General features: G+C 47.6%; 1 protein-coding gene across 1 annotated transcript in view; it reads left to right on the plus strand.

Moving 5' to 3' along the window:
- Positions 1–8,410: 8,410 nt before the first annotated feature.
- LOC103179055 (DEF6 guanine nucleotide exchange factor) overlaps positions 8,411–16,514 on the plus strand; it is a 77,318-nt gene continuing 69,214 nt past the window's right edge. Inside the window, exon 1 of the mRNA XM_007894122.2 lies at positions 8,411–8,531. Coding sequence (XP_007892313.1) covers positions 8,436–8,531 — 96 coding nt within the window. The 5' untranslated portion in view covers positions 8,411–8,435. The remainder of the gene's footprint in view (positions 8,532–16,514) is intronic.

Raw genomic sequence — 16,514 nt, forward strand, 5'->3', positions numbered from 1 at the left:
TCTGAAGGTTTCTGACTTTTTTTGTAAGCTATACAGAAAGCACAGGTTGGTGATTTCATGCTGGGGTGGGGGGGGAAGGAGGTATTTATCTATTAAACATTACTATATACCTGTGAGGACGTTAGCTGCTAAATTAAAAATATGTCAGATCAAAGTTTGGATTTTTCACACAGTACTGAATGTATTTCGACACAGCGGATAAGACACCAACTAAGTGAAAGGGCTACGAGCCGGCACTGTGAGTACTGTGCTTTGCACAACATCAAATGCAGTGGATACTCGCTGTGGTTTTGAGGACAGTCAGACCTTTACTCATGAGCTGAGTTAGGGTTTTGGTCAGTTTGACAGGGGAGAGAAACCAATGACTTGACCAGTGAGTAGCCTCAAAACTGAGGTCACATTCCACTGTACGTGTGTTACGGTACCATGCAATACAAATTTACAATTAATTAGCACTTTTCACATCTGGAAGACGTCCCAAAGTCCTTCACAGTACTTGCGCACAACACAAGAGGAGGTATTGGTTCTTGTGCTTCTAGATTATTCCTCACTCACAAATCCCATATGGTGTGTGTATGTATATATATGTATATAAGCTATGTATTCGTTACACATAAAACTTTTATGAGATTAGTGATTGATTAATATAGGCTGATCCAATGTGAAAATTATTTTTTGATCTGAAAGCAATATGCACATAAACTGGATTGATTCAGCCTTAAAGGCAACATAAGAAAAAAATAATATATTGCCAATTCACTTTACAGTGAAGAGCTTTTAAGACGTCTCGAAGAAATGATAAGGCACTATATCAAATGCAAGGATTATTATGATGAGATAAACGAAAATGGTGCCCTGTATACATTGGAGAAATGAGCCCCGAACGAGAGAGAGAAAGAGCAGTGCAGTATCCATGCAGGAACACAAAAGAAATATAAGGTACAGGTCAGTTTACCAGTATTGAGGAAAAAAATCAGGATAAGTATTTATAATAATAATATTAATCCTTGGATTTTTTGATCTGAAAGCAATGTGCATTTATACTGCGCTGATTGAGCCTTGTCACATCTTCTAGACGTGTCAAAGCCCTTCACAGAATATACTGGAAAGGGAATTGACTGTTTATTTTGTGGGTGAAATTCGGAAGCCAATTGTACACAGCAGTGTCTTGCAAACAGTCGTTGATTGTGTGACCAAATTATTATTTAATGAAAACAGTGAAATGCAATGATATTTTTGCATAGTTACATCAGACATTATTAGTTAACAGCTATTGAATATTGTTCGCAAACTTTTCAGGAATTTTCCAGCCACAGGCAATGGAAGATGCCCAGCTTCCTGCTCATCGAGAATGCAAGGACTTCTGAGAGCATCCCTGAGCTGCATGGAACACAATGGATTTTTTGGGGGTCAGCCGGATGTTTGATATATGGGGAAACCCATCACCATGCTAAAAAAAACCAACTCACAGTTCCATGTATCCCACCCGTAGGTAATTTGTTGGGGTGGAATGTGCACTCACTGTCTGGAGAGACAGGTCCTGTTCACCTAATTCCGGAGCCAGATTTTGGTAAAAATTAGATGAAGGTTGGCAGGTGAAACTCGGAGTATTGGGTGAAGGTTGGCAAGAGCCAAGGCTTGGGGACCTCAGAGTGTGCGTTGGGGAAACTGTTGGTGTCTAACCAGCTAAAACTGCAGAGCTTGCCAATGATATCGCTGGCTGGCAAGCTTTCCTGCTGCTTGTCCAGCTAGGACCACCCTACCCGTTAGAGCTGGGTTAACAGGAACTGAGTGGGAAGAGTCCTTGTCCCCAGTGACTGGTCTGCCCTACAAGTCTATCGAGATCAAGCAGTGTGTGGTTCACTGCGTACCTAGTAGAATTTTTAACATGAATTTGTTAGCAACTTTCAGCTAGAATAAACGTCTTGAAATGCTTGATGGATGATGAGAAAGGTGAGCATTGTTAGGGGTAATTTAAGGATGTTGACCAAAGGTACAGTCAAAGAGATGCATTTTAGAGGTTTTTAAAGGAGGAAAGAGGAAAGCTGAAGAGATTTTAAAATAAAGTACAAAATCACTGAGCATGTTTGGAAGTTTGACTGGCAACAGTAGAACAGTATATGGAGTGTGAAAATCCAGTCATTCAATCCGCGACTGTTTGGGGGACACTGCAGTGTGCAATTGTTTGCTGCATTTCACCCACAAAATATACAGTCAAATCACTTCAAAGTATATTCTTTGATAAGGATTATTATGTATTGCATCAAACACAGATCTGGTGCCATTAGGCACTGGGGAACTCGATCTTGTCTCAATGTATGGGGTTGGGAGGAATGAGGAAAGAACTGGAGATGACTATAGTTTGTGCATCTCTGTGTTATCTGTTGCAGACAGATAGATCTCTGTTGTGAAATAACTCTTGTGGAGATTCTGTCACCAAGGTTTTTCTCTTCCTGAAACTTCGTTCTTTCTGTTGTATCTTTAATGTTGGTGATAACTATCTCTTCGGCCTGTCTCTTCCTTCTCGATCCTTCCTTCTTGATTTCAAGATCCTCATCCTCACCTACAAGGCCATTCACGGCCTTGCTCCCTCCTACCTCTCCAACCTACTATCCCCCTACCTACCTGCCCGTACCCTCCGTTCCTCTGGCTCCGGTCTGCTCCACGTCCCCCGCCCCAACCGCCCTACCATCGGTGGCCGGGCCTTCAGCCTCTCAGCCCGAGGCTCTGGAACTCTATCCCCCAGTGCCTTCGCCTTGCTTCCTCCCTTTCCTCCTTCAAGGCCGGTCTCAAAACCTTTCTCTTTGACCTTCAGCCTTCAGCTCCCCTCTCGACTCTCTACCCCCTCCTCGCTCCCTCCCTTCCCTCCCCTCACCATTTCCCCCCTCCTCGCTCCCTCCCTTCCCTCGCCTCACCCTGACCATTTCCCCCCTCCTCGCTCCCTCCCTTCCCTCCCCTCACCCTGACCATTTCCCCCCTGCTCGGGTCATGACCCAACTGTGCAGCGCCTTGGGACGTCCTCCTGACGTGAAAGGCGCTTTATAAATGGAATCTTGTTGTTGTTGTTGTTGTTGTTCTCAGACAAGCCACTGACACGGTGTTATGAGGAATGAGACACAAATAGGGATAGTGGGGATTTATCTAGCTATGATTATAATGATTTGTAATCCTTCCTTCTTGGTGCAATTATCTTAATAGAAATGCTGAGCTAATGACTGTGTGTTAATTCAGCTCAATACCTGTTCCAAGTTAATCCCTCTAATACCGTGATCAGGAATCGATAAGGAGATGGGCAGAAATTATCATAATTCTTTGTAACTTTTAAAGCCATGGCAGATATATACGTTTGAATGTGCTATGTATTGGAATTCATTTACAAGCAGTTGAATTCCGTTAATGATTCTTGCTGATCATCGTGGAGTCCTGTAGCTCAGTGGTTAGAGCACTTGCCTTGCAACCGAGAGACCTGAGTTTGATTTCCGCCAGGGTGAAACGTTGGGCAAGTTTCCTTCTCTACATGCCTCTGTTTACCTACCAGTAAGTACGAACCCGGTTGTTAGTTGATTGGAATTCCTTTTGAAAAAAAGTTGGTCACTCAATTCACAACTGTTTGCGGGGCAATTGGCTGCCGTGTTTCGCCCACAAAAATATACAGTCAATTCACTTTACAGTATATTTGATGAAACGCTTTGAGACGTCTAGAAGATGTGATAAGACACTATATCAAATGCAAGGATTATTATTATTAATCCAAAGGGCTTTCCTTTCTGAGGATTTTTCTATGAAATTCACTAACTCACCTCAGCAGCAGCAGAGCCGATCTTAAAAATCAAGTCATGATCAGAGTTTATACCTTTCAAACTGGGTGCAATTCAGTCCAACAACAACAAAATTACATTTGTATAGTGCCTTTCACGTCGGGAGGACGTCCCAAGGCGCTGAGAAAAATCCAAGTAGGGAAGTTTACCCCAACATCAGTCACTGCATTCTGGAGAAGTAGGGACCAAAGAGGGAGGAAAATGAAAAGACCAAATGTATAAAGTACGTATAATAACAATCCTTATATAAAATAAGTATTGTATTTGTTATAGCCTGTATTACGTCAAAATGTCTCAGTGCTTCACAGGAATTGCTCTTAAGTGTGGTGACTGTAGGTAAATGTGGCTCCACCATAAACAATTAATATGGCCAATGGGAGGACTTGGCCAGGACACAGTTTTCCAATAGTGGCATGAGCTCAATTAGGGCTGATGTAGGACTTCAACCTTCTGGCTTTAAGACAAGAACACTTCCAACACTCTATATGTACAAAACTAAGATATCAAAGGGAGTACAAACTATCGAGGTTAATTAACCCTTTTAGTGTAGACACTGAGGCAAGCCAACCCTTGTCGTGTGGACATTGTTAGAGACATTGTTACATGAGATTACAGAAATCGAGAAGAAAGCTGAACTGGACTACGGATCAGAGATGGTAAGTGGGTTACTGAGAGTTTAGTGAAAGGACACTAACTGGCCATGGGTCTCACAAGGCTCTCGAGTATCTAGAGGGTAGTTAATGCCTAGAGCAGGTTACCAGGATGGGTGAGGCCAGGACACTACTTGTTCAATGGATGGTGGGGTGGTGATTCTGGAAGGATGAGATCAAATGGGCTGAAGAATCTTCTGCATCCAAACCTCTTGCAATCGTGTGAACAGATAATTCCCTGTGACTCTTATTGACAATATATAGGTTGATAAGTACTCACGCTCCAACTCGAACCAAAGTCACCATAAAGCGGTGGTGGTGTGGTCTCCGAGCCGCTAACTAAGTAATTCATTTTACTAAGTTTATCCCACTTTAATACTTGGGCTGATTCTGCCGTGAGATTTTGCATAGCCTCTTCAGTGATGTCCTGTAGCTCAGTGGTTAGAGCACATGTCTTGCAAGCGAGATACCTGAGTTCAATTCCAGGCAGGGGGCGAAACCTTGGGCAAGTTTCCTTACTCCACACAGAGCCTAATAATAATCCCTCCAAAAAACAAAAACAATAATAAATTGGTCATTTTCAATCCACGACTGTTTGTGGGACATTGCTGTGCGCAATTGGCTGCCGCGTTCGCCCACAAATATACAGTCAATTCACTTTACAGTATATTCTGTGAAGCGCTTTGAGACGTCGAGAAGACGTGAAAAGCGCTACATCAAATGCGAGGATTATTATATTATTATATTGCTGAGTGTACAATTCCGCTGATACACCACTGGGTGTCGTACAAGTGGTTGTATATCTGCAATAGCTGCCACACCATCCACCCATCCCAGCATGTAATTTGGTATAAACATCATTATTATACTTTTGAGACAGGAGTAAGATTCCTGAACCCAAATTTTAAAATGAAATGGGATTATAATTTTGAGTGCGGCACATTTACATTGCAGTGTCATTGTGAAATGTTGCCTTAACCCACATAATAATAATAATAATAATAATAATAATAATAATCCTTGCTTTCGATATAGCGCCTTATCACGTCATTGAGAAGTCTCAAAGCATTGTAAAGTGAATTGACTGCATATTTTGTGGGAGAAACATGGCAACCAATTGCGCAAAGCAGTGTCCTCCTCTCCTCTTCCTCCCTCACTCCAAGTACGACACTGCCCACCCTATAAACGCTCTGTGACATTAATCACGTATAAATGCAAGTTGTGTGTTGTTGGCCTCCTCGAAGGCCTGATATTTAAGTTTATACTCCTTGGCTATTGTTTTGAGGATGGATTGTATGGATGTTGGAGCTGGAAGCTGATCTTTTCTTCTCATTCTCCCTCTCACCCTCTTCCCCAGCAGCTTCCGGTTGTTAGTCAATTGGCGGATTGCTTTTCCAGGGATAATAATCCTTAAAAAAATAATAATATGGTCACTTTAATCCACGACTGTTTGTGGGACGCTGCTGTGCGCAGTTGGCTGCCGCATTTCGCCCACAAAATATACAGTCAATTCACTTTACAGTCTGTTCCGTGAAGCGTTTTGAGACGTCTCGAAGATGTGATAAGGTGCTATATCAAATGCAAGGATTATTATTATTATATAACTAGCACACTAGGTTTATAACACTAGGCCCAAGTCTTTCTGAGTTATCCTCACAATTTCTGTCTTACTGTATCCGTTACGTCCCCGTTTCTGTTCAAACAATACCAAGTTCCAACAGATAATCCACATTGTTATTAATTTTAAGCTAATGATATACTACACAGTGCCGTCCGGTTGTCAAAACCAGTGTATCCAGGTCGGTGTTGGGATGATTACGGGGTTTGGGGGGACTTAAAGGAGAGGTATATTCCCTGAATTTGACGCAGCGCCTCTCACTTTGAAATGTGGGGAACAGCTGTTGACTGTAGTAACTGTATTTGTAGGTCAAAGTGGCAGAATTCGCACACAGCGGTAACCCAGACAGCCATAAACCAGTGACTAACTTATCTGGAGAATTCCTTCTCCAGCCCTGCCCAGCCTTGCCCTGCCCAGCCTTGCCCTGCCCAGCTCCAGCCCTGCCCAGCCCTGCCCAGCTCCAGCCCTGCCCAGCCTTGCCCTGCCCAGTCCTGCCCAGCTCCAGCCCTGCCCAGCCTTGCCCTGCCCAGCTCCAGCCCTGCCCAGCCCTGCCCAGCTCCAGCCCTGCCCAGCTCCAGCCTTGCCCAGCTCCAGCCCTGCCCAGCTCCAGCCCTGCCCAGCCTTGCCCTGCCCAGCTCCAGCCTTGCCCAGCTCCAGCCCTGCCCAGCTCCAGCCCTGCCCAGCCTTGCCCTGCCCAGCTCCAGCCTTGCCCAGCTCCAGCCTTGCCCAGCCCTGCCCTGCCCAGCTCCAGCCCTGCCCAGCCTTGCCCTGCCCAGCTCCAGCCTTGCCCAGCTCCAGCCCTGCCCAGCTCCAGCCCTGCCCAGCTCCAGCCCTGCCCAGCTCCAGCCTTGCCCAGCTCCAGCCCTGCCCAGCTCCAGCCCTGCCCAGCTCCAGCCCTGCCCAGCCTTGCCATGCCCAGCTCCAGCCTTGCCCAGCCCTGCCCTGCCCAGCTCCAGCCTTGCCCAGCTCCAGCCTTGCCCAGCCCTGCCCTGCCCAGCTCCAGCCCTGCCCAGCCCTGCCCTGCCCAGCTCCAGCCCTGCCCAGCTCCAGCCCTGCCCAGCCTTGCCCTGCCCAGCTCCAGCCTTGCCCAGCTCCAGCCCTGCCCAGCTCCAGCCCTGCCCAGCCTTGCCCTGCCCAGCTCCAGCCTTGCCCAGCTCCTGCCCAGCTCTGCCCTGCCCAGCTCCAGCCCTGCCCAGCCTTGCCCAGCTCTGCCCTGCCCAGCTCCAGCCCTGCCCAGCCTTGCCCAGCTCCAGCCCTGCTCTGCCCTCCCCTCCCTCCCTGCCCTGCCCTGCTCTGCCCTCCCTGCTCTGCCCTGCCCTCCCTGCTCTGCCCTCCCTGCCCAGCTCTAGCCCTGCCCTCCCTGCCCTCCCGTGCCCTCCCTGCCCTGCCCTCCCTCCCGCCCTGCTTCCTGCCCTCCCCTCCCTGCCGTGCTGGGCTCTGCTCTGCCCTGCCCTCCCCTGCCCTCCCTGCCCTGCCCCTCCCTGCCCTGCCCTCCCTCTCCTCCCTGCCCTCCCTCCCCTGCCCTGCCCCTCCCTGCCCTGCCCTCCCTCTCCTCCCTGCCCTCCCTCCCCTGCCCTGCCCTCCCTCCCCTGCCCTCCCTGTCCTGCCCCCCTGCCCTGACCTGCCCTGCCCCCCTGCCCTGCCCCTCCCTGCCCCCCCTCCCTGCTCCCCTCCCCTCCCCTGCTCCCCTCCCCTGCCCCCCCTGCCCTGCCCTGCGCTGCCCCTCCCTCCCTGCCCCCCCTGCCCTGCCCTCCCCTCCCTCCCCCCCTGCCTCCCTGCCGTGTTGGGCTCTGCTCTGCCCCAGTTCCAGCCCCGTTGGCTCCTCAGGCACTGCTGTGTGTGTGTGTGACGGCCACGTCAGGCGAAGGCGTTGCGCAGACACGCGGCTGCGAGAGAGTGAGAGGCAGTGACACACAGACAGACAGACACACACACACAGACACAGACAGGGACACAGACACACACACACACACACACAGACAGACAGACACACACACAGACACAGACACAGACAGACAGGGACACAGACACACACACACACAGACACAGACACAGACAGACACAGACAGACAGGGACACAGACACACCGACACACACACACACACAGACAGACAGACACAGACACACACACACAGACACAGACAGACACACACAGACAGACACACACACACACAGACAGACACACAGACAGACACACACACAGACACAGACAGACACAGACACACAGACAGACACACACAGACAGACACACAGACACACACAGACACAGACACACACACAGACACACACACACAGACAGACACACACACAGACAGACAGACAGGCAGTCGGGGCTGAGCTGAGCTGAGGATGGAGCTGAGGGCAGAGCTGCTGAAGTCTATATGGTTCGCCTTCACTGCTTTGGATGTGGAGAAAAGCGGTAAAGTCTCCAAATCTCAACTGAAGGTAAAACAGTCACTGCGACACCGCCTCAACAGCTCCGCGGGAGACAGACACACTGTGTGCGGCTCATAGCCTGTGCCCCCCCCCCCCCCACTGTGTGTCACTGTGTGTGTGTGTCACTGTGTGTGTGTGTGTGTGTCACTGTGTGTGTGTCACTGTGTGTGTGTGTGTGTGTGTCACTGTGTGTGTGTGTGTGTGTGTCACTGTGTGTGTGTGTGTGTGTGTGTCACTGTGTGTGTGTGTCACTGTGTGTGTGTGTGTGTCACTGTGTGTGTGTGTGTCACTGTGTGTGTGTGTGTGTGTCACTGTGTGTGTGTGTGTATCACTGTGTGTGTGTGTGTGTGTCACTGTGTGTGTGTGTGTCACTGTGTGTGTGTTCACTGTGTGTGTGTGTGTGTGTCACTGTGTGTGTGTGTCACTGTGTGTGTGTGTGTGTGTCACTGTGTGTGTGTGTGTGTGTCACTGTGTGTGTGTGTGTGGTGTCACTGTGTGTGTGTCACTGTGTGTGTGTGTGTGTGTGTCACTGTGTGTGTGTGTGTCACTGTGTGTGTGTCACGGTGTGTGTTTGTGGTTGTGCTGTATTTGGGTGGAGAAGGGGTTGATTCCAATCGTGAGAACTTGGGCTCTTTGTGACATTTTATTGTCCTTTTAAAAGAAAATGTGCTGTTTTGTCAAATACTTTTGAAAAGTGACAGGAAGTCAGTCAGTCAGTGGTTCACGGTCAGGTTCTCAGACTGTGACAAGCGGTGTGTGATGGGGTTGGGGTTGGGCTTTGGGGGGAAATAATAGGTCTAAAGAGCTTTTTGCCCAATGCACTTGTCTCTGGGACTTTACTAACTTATTGTTCCTGGTGTTGAGTCTGAGTGTCTGTGTGTGAGTGTGTGTTGGTGTAAAGCCACCCAGGGCGAGGGGTGCGGCATTGCCATCCTCGACTCCCTCACTCTCTGTTACTCTACAACACACACACGCACAGCAATGTCAAATCTGTGTGTAAAAGAACCCAAGTTTCTTGTCGCCTGGATTTCTCTCTCTCAAAAAAAAAACAAGAATGGAAAGTTCCTTCTGCCGGTGCTCTTGACATTTATTTTCTGTGCAAAGGGAGACCGCAACATACACAGGAAATGCACACAGCAGCGCCCAGACATAGTGGTTAGAGAGTGCTGAGCATTATGGCTGTATGTGTTGGAGGGGGGAGCCGATGGGGCGAACTCTAAACCCACTATCTTTATTGCGCATTAATAATGGCTAAAGGAGGTGTTTTGGAGGGTTAGATTTTACCCGGACCTGTCATTGCACAATAAGCTACGTTGGAGTTGAGGCACAGATCAGCGGCAATCTTATAGAACGGTGGAACCGTTCGAGAGGCTGAATGGCCTCTCCTGTTTCTGTGTTTAATAATAATCCCTCCAAAAAACCCCAAACAATAATAAATTGGTCATTTTCAGTCTACGACTGGTTGAGGGACATTGCTGTGCGCAATTGGCTGCCGCGTTCGCCCACAAATATACAGTCAATTCACTTTACAGGGTGTTCTGTGAAGCGCTTTGGGACGTCCTCCCGACGTGAAAAGCGCTATATCGAATGCAAGGATTTTTTTTTAGTTTCTAGAGTGTTAATAGCGTTATTTATTACAGGGCGCTGGACAATGGCTAACATACAGCGAGAGCGAGAAGGTGTGACAGAGCTCAGTGCGATCATCTTTTTTTTGCTGTGGCTAAGCATTTCCTGTCAAAGTAACATCCCCTGGTGCTGTGCTGCTCAGAGAAACTCACTGAGCAATCAGGAATTATTCAGGATTTACTAATTATTGATCCCACTCACTTTCATCCCACTCAGCTCCTGTTATTCCTGCGAGCCAAAGCCCTAACAGGTAGGGTGGTGGCTGCGCTTTCAGCCAATGTGCCCCGAAACTCTGGAAATCTCTCCCTCTGTCCCTCCGCTTCGCCCCTTCCTTCCCCATCTTCAGTTCGTGCCTGAAGACCTTCCTACTTGACCGTGTCTATGGTCACCTCCCCTTCCCCCCAACTCGGCATCGTGCTCTGCCGCGGTCAGGTGCTCTGGGAAGCTACCCTGCACGAGGGCGATATATAAATGCAAGCTGTTGTTGTTGGTCCTAGCAGGAACTGCAGCAGGAAGGCTTGCAATATCAATGGCGAGCGATGCGGTTTTAGGTGGTTAAGACTCCAGCAGTTACCCCGATGCACACTCTGGGGTCCCTAAGCCATGGCTCTTACCAACCTGCGCCTAACACTTTCCGGAATTAGATAAGCAGCGCGCATTCCTCCAGGGAGAGAGGGTTCTGATGCTCCTCCCCCGCCTCATGGACCATTCTCCTTGGCTCCTGTCAATATCTTCTCACCTGCGGCCCTGACCTACTTAATCTCCCCGGCCTAACCCTCAGATTCTACCCTCCCACTTTGTTCAGTTGGCTCCAGCTTCGAGCCCGTCCCTTCATCCCCTCCGCCCCACCATTGGGGGCTGTGCTTTCAGCCACTACGCCCCCGAGTCTCAGGAACTCTCTCCCTCAATCCCTCCGCCGTGCCCCTCCTAGTCTGTCTTCAGATCACACCTTCTGATTCGAGCTCATACAGTCACCTCTCTCCCCGGCTCGGCATCAGGCTCCTCCACTGTTGAGCACTCTGAGACGCTACCCCGGGTGAAGGGCATTATACATATATGCAAGTTGTTGTTACTTGGACCAGACCCTGAGGGGTATCTGGGACTGTGCCCAACTGCTGGAGAGGGTGAAAATACAGCAATAGAGCGGACACTTAGCCATCATTTTATGGGAATGTTGGCTGATGGCAGTCTCGCCCAAGATGCAGCAATCAATGGTGAAGGGTTTGTCAAACTGCTGTTTGAACTTTACAGGCTTAGGCTGTTATTCGCTGAGCTGAGCCACACGTCAGGTTGAGATAGGAGGAAGGGTAACAGCAGAGGTAGTTCTTAACGCTGTTGCAATCAACCGTTCCATTGGTTTGGCGGATTGCACGATACAGAAGGTTGCATTCTCTGGGGAGGATGTGACACAGTTAGCAAGTCATTGAGCCTTTGCGGAAGGTGTAGAATCAGCACACGTGTTCTGCTGTCCAAGAGGAAAACAAATTTCAGCACTTTATTACAGGCTTCGTCCCTGACAAATAATAATAATAATCCTTGCATTTGATACAGTGCTTTATTAGGTAATTGAGACGTCTCAAAGCGCTTCACAGTACATACTGTAAAGTGTAGTAACTTTGTATTTTGTGGGTGAAATCTACAGGAAAGTTACGCTTGCCCTATTGCTTAAGGTGCTTTTCCATCATTCTACAAAAGTATATATTTTTTAAAAAGAGTTTTTGTTTTCAGAGACAGCTCTCGTGAGGGTGTGTGACTGGTATATTTTTGAGCTGCTGTCATGGTTAGTATGGTCACGGTGATGGGGTAAATAATAATATTGCAAGAAAATAAACATTTGCAACTAAATAAATGACCTGTAAGAAACTAATTTAGTAGCATGGGCCCCTGATGGCTTTACCTCGCTTGGAGCAGGTACTGAGGCCAAAGTATGAAAGATGAATTATTAAGTATTTGGGCTAAAAATAAAATAAGGAAACCAAAATAAAGGCACCTTCATTCACCCTTCCACCCCCACCCTCCCTCCCCTCCATCCCTCCTGATCCCAACCCCCAGCTCAAGGTGCAAATCATTGACTGTCCAGTGTCTTAGGATGTCCTCTCGACGTGAAAGGCGCTGTGTAAATGTAATTTGTCATTGTGGGTATCCATCTTTCTGATGCAGTCTGAACCTATCTCAAACTCAAACTCCTGACGTGAAGAAAGTTAATGGGATCTTTGATTTTAGGAGATAGAGTATAAAACTAAACAGATGATGCTTCACCAATATAAATCGCTAATTAGACCGCAGTTAGAGCATTGTGTCCAGTTCTGGTCACCGTACTTTAGGAAGGTTGTCAGGACAGTAAGGAGGGCCACATTCAAGAGGATGATACCAGGGATGAGGGGTTTGATCTATGAGCAGAGACTGGAGGAACTAGGGCTATTTTCTCTGGAATGGAGAAAGTTGAGGGGAGACCTGATCGAGGCCTTTGAAATGATGACTGTTTTTTATAGAATAGATGGGAAGAAATTATTTCCACTGGTTGGTGAATTGCTGAGTAGATGGCATCTAGTTAAGATTGTCAGAAAGGGAGCAAAGGGAAAAGTTAGGATGATATTTTTTCCACCAGAGATTTGTTAGGATGTGGAATGTGCTGCCAGGGTGCAGTGGCTGAGGTAGGATCCATTTTAGCTTTCAAGAGGCGAAATCCAGAGAGGATGAATCTGCAAAGGTATACAGAAAAGGCAGGTAAATGAGACTGAATGTATTGCTTTTTTAAAGGGCAGCACAGACACAATGGGCCAAGTGGCCTTGTGTGGTTATTTTCACTAAAGTCTACATTGGTTCTGATCTCCGAGTTTTGTACCAAGTTCCATTTCCCAGTCAGACTGTCAGTTATAGCTGGTTCTGTGCTATGGAATCACATCTATTTAAATCTATGACTTCTTTATCCTATATCTGCTCGATTCCTGTTCCTGCAGATTTCCTGCACCCAAGTGCTGTGAGTCGTCAAATAAATGGGGATCTTAATGTTATTCTGTCTTTTCTCCCCCACATCCAAGCCATGACCGGCTCTGCCTTCCCTCACCTCCGTAACATCGCCCGACTCCGCCACTACCTCACCCCTCAGGCCGCTGAAACTCTTGTTCATGCCTTCATCACCTCCAGGCTCGACAATGCAAATGCCCTGTGTGTTGGCCTTCACAACTCCTCCCTCCACAGACTGCAGATAATCCAGAACTAACTCTGCAGCCTTGTCCTTTCCCGCACCAAACTCTGTGACCCCATCTCCCCCACTCTCGCCCGACTCCATTGGCCCTATCCTTCAGAGGATCCAGTTCAAGATCCTGGTCCTCAGATACTCACATGCAAAGTTCTCCATGGCCTCGCCCCACCCTACCTCTGCGTCCTCCTAACCCCCTACCAACTTGCCCGCTCCTTCCGGTTGGCCTGCTCCACGTGCCCCAACCCACCCGCCCCACCATTAGCGGGAGAGCCTTCAGCCACTCTGCCCCCAATCTCTGGAATTCCATCCCCCAGTCACTCCGCCTCGCCCCCTCCTTAGCCTCCTTCAAGTCCCGCCTCAAGACCCTCCTCTTCGACCATGCCATCGGCCACCCCCCTTCCCCTCCCTTCTCCCCCCTGACCCCTGCTCGGGTCTGAAATGCTGTACACTGTCCAGCGCCTTGGCACGTCCTCCCGACGTGAAAGACGCGATACAAATGTAATCTCGTTGTTGTTGTTATTCAGAAATTGACCTTTAATTGATTTCTTAATTAAAAAGTGGTTGGCAAAGAGCTTGTACAGTGAAACCAATCTCATCATAAGATCACAAGCTAATATTAATTTGGTTAATCCAGGATTGTTTAAGGGGACACTGCTGTCCGCATTTGATTGCCACATTTTGCCCACAAAATGTAGTCAAATCACCTCACAGTATATTCTGCGAAGCTCTTTGAGACGGCTCGAAGACATGATAAGGCGCTGTATCAAATGCAAGGATTATTATTATTATCAGTTCGGATGGAGGAGCCCCATCTGATCTCATCCTCTTCACAAATTGCTGTCTTTTGAACGAGTGCAGTGTCCTGGCTTCAAAGGTCCTGGCTTCGTGGAGTCCTGTAGCTCAGTGGTTAGAGCACTCGCTTTGCAAGCAAGACACCTGGGTTCATTTCCAGGCAGAGGGCGAAACCTTGGGCAAGTTTCCTTACTCCACACAGAGCCTAATAATAATCCCTCCAAAAACCCAAAACAATAATAAATTGGTCTTTTTCAATCTACGACTGTTTGTGGGACATTGCTGTGCGCAATTGGCTGCTGCGTTCGCCACAAATATACAGTCAATTCACTTTACAGTATATTCTGTGAAGCGCTTTGGGACGTCCTCCCGACGTGAAAAGCGCTATATCAAATGCAAGGATTATTATTATTATTATTATTATTCAGCCACCCGTTCTGGCAATCTGTTCCAGTCAGTTTTAGAGTATTCAATGATGTTTCCGAGTGGGTTGCATTGGCAAAATAATGTAATCTAAATCATGTAGCACATGATGCAGAGTTATTTTCTTGGCAGTATGTAGGGTTTCATTTAAGAATTGCATCACCTGGAAGTAAAGGCCCACAGCTCTTTCTTGGTCGATAAATTAGAATTTCAGCTTTAACAGAAAAAAAATCCTAATCCTTGGATTTGATAAACCACTTTATCACCTTATTGAAGCAGCTCAATGCCTTTCACAGGAATTTACTGTAAATTATATAGACTGGGGACGTGGCACCCCTTTTGCGCACAACAGCGGTGAAGTGAGTGACCAATTTATTGGGGGGTTGTTGGCCAGGACACAGGGAGAAACTCTTTTTAAATAGTGGCATGGGATGGTTAAATTCCATTTGAACAGGCAGACTCTGTTTAACATCTCATCCAAAGGATGGCACCTCCAACACTGCAGCCTCCCCCAGCCCTGCGCTGGAGCATCAGCCTAGACTTTGAAGTCTACGTTTTCCATCAAGGATAGTGAACTGTACGAATTTGGAAAGACGATGGTGCGAAAGGTTAAACGAGCAGAATCAACATCAGTGGTGATTTGTAGACGGTCGTTTACAAGTTAAAGAGGGAGATAGATGCTGGGAAGTCAGGATATTAAGGGATATGAAGAAAAGCAATCCCCCAAATAAAATTGGTCACTCACTTCAAGGCTGTCTGAAGGACCCTGCAGTGGGCAACTGGCTGCTACGTTTCCCCCACAAAGTGCACAGTCATTACACTTTACAGTATATCCTGTAAAGCGCTTTGAGATGTCTCAACAACATGATAAGATGCTATGTAAAATGCAAGGATTATTATTAATCCAATTTTCCCTTCAACCGTGCCTTCAGCTCCCCTCTCGACTCTCTACCCCCTCCTCGCTCCCTCCCTTCCCTCCCCTCACCCTGACCATTTCCCCCCAATGCTCGGGTCCCGACCCAACTGTCCAGCGCCTTGGGAAGTCCTCCCGACGTGAAAGGCGCTCTATAAATGCAATCTTGTTGTTGTTGTTATATTTTTTAGAGGCTCCTGGGTTGTATTTAGTTATTTACCTTGTGTTAGATATTGAATGTGAATAATCCACCTACAAATAATAGTCATAATAATAATGTAAGGAATGTTTTAAATTGCTGATTGAACGAAGGAGCGAGCGTCCCTATTAGCCAGTGAAGGAGATGGAAAAAGAAAAGTTTTATTTACTCTCATTCCTTGTGCTGCTGCACCTTTTCTTTACACAAAAAAGTTTGAGAGATTCAGCTAACTATCGAGTAAAGCTTTCTGCCAACTCAGCTGAAACTGTACATGGAGCAGTGATCCTGCTCTCAGTCTGGCTCAGTTAACAGCACTCTCGCCTCTGAGTCGCAGGGTTGTGGGTTTAAGACATCTAGGATGTCACTCCATTACAGTGCTGGGAGAGCACTGTATTCAGTCCCCATCCTTCAGGAGAGACGTTAAACCAAGGCCCAGATGGGTGTTAACGATCCTGTGACTATTTGAAAAGAAAAGCGATTTTCCCCTTGTCTTATGGCTACCAATACCCCCAAATAAATAAAATTAGTCGCCCAAAGGCTAATTGTGAGATATTGCTTACTCAAATTCGCTGCTGTGTTTGCCGACAAAATACAGCCACACTATACAGTAAATCTTGCGAAGCCTTTGGAGATATCTCGATGATGCGATGACGCTATATCAGATGGAGGAGGATTATTATTATCATGGCAGTGTATAGGGATTGGGTCAGAAGTGTGCAGGTTATTCAGCCTCCTACTTGTAACAGTTACTCTGATCCGGTGTAAGAGTGCTTCACCTGCTTCAGCGTAGCTTTTAGTTTTGTGTTGTTTGCAAGATTAATTACAGCAACACTT

This window comes from Callorhinchus milii, unplaced genomic scaffold (assembly GCF_018977255.1).
Source record: "Callorhinchus milii isolate IMCB2004 unplaced genomic scaffold, IMCB_Cmil_1.0 Scaffold19, whole genome shotgun sequence".
In the NCBI taxonomy this organism is placed as follows: Eukaryota; Metazoa; Chordata; class Chondrichthyes; order Chimaeriformes; family Callorhinchidae; genus Callorhinchus; species Callorhinchus milii.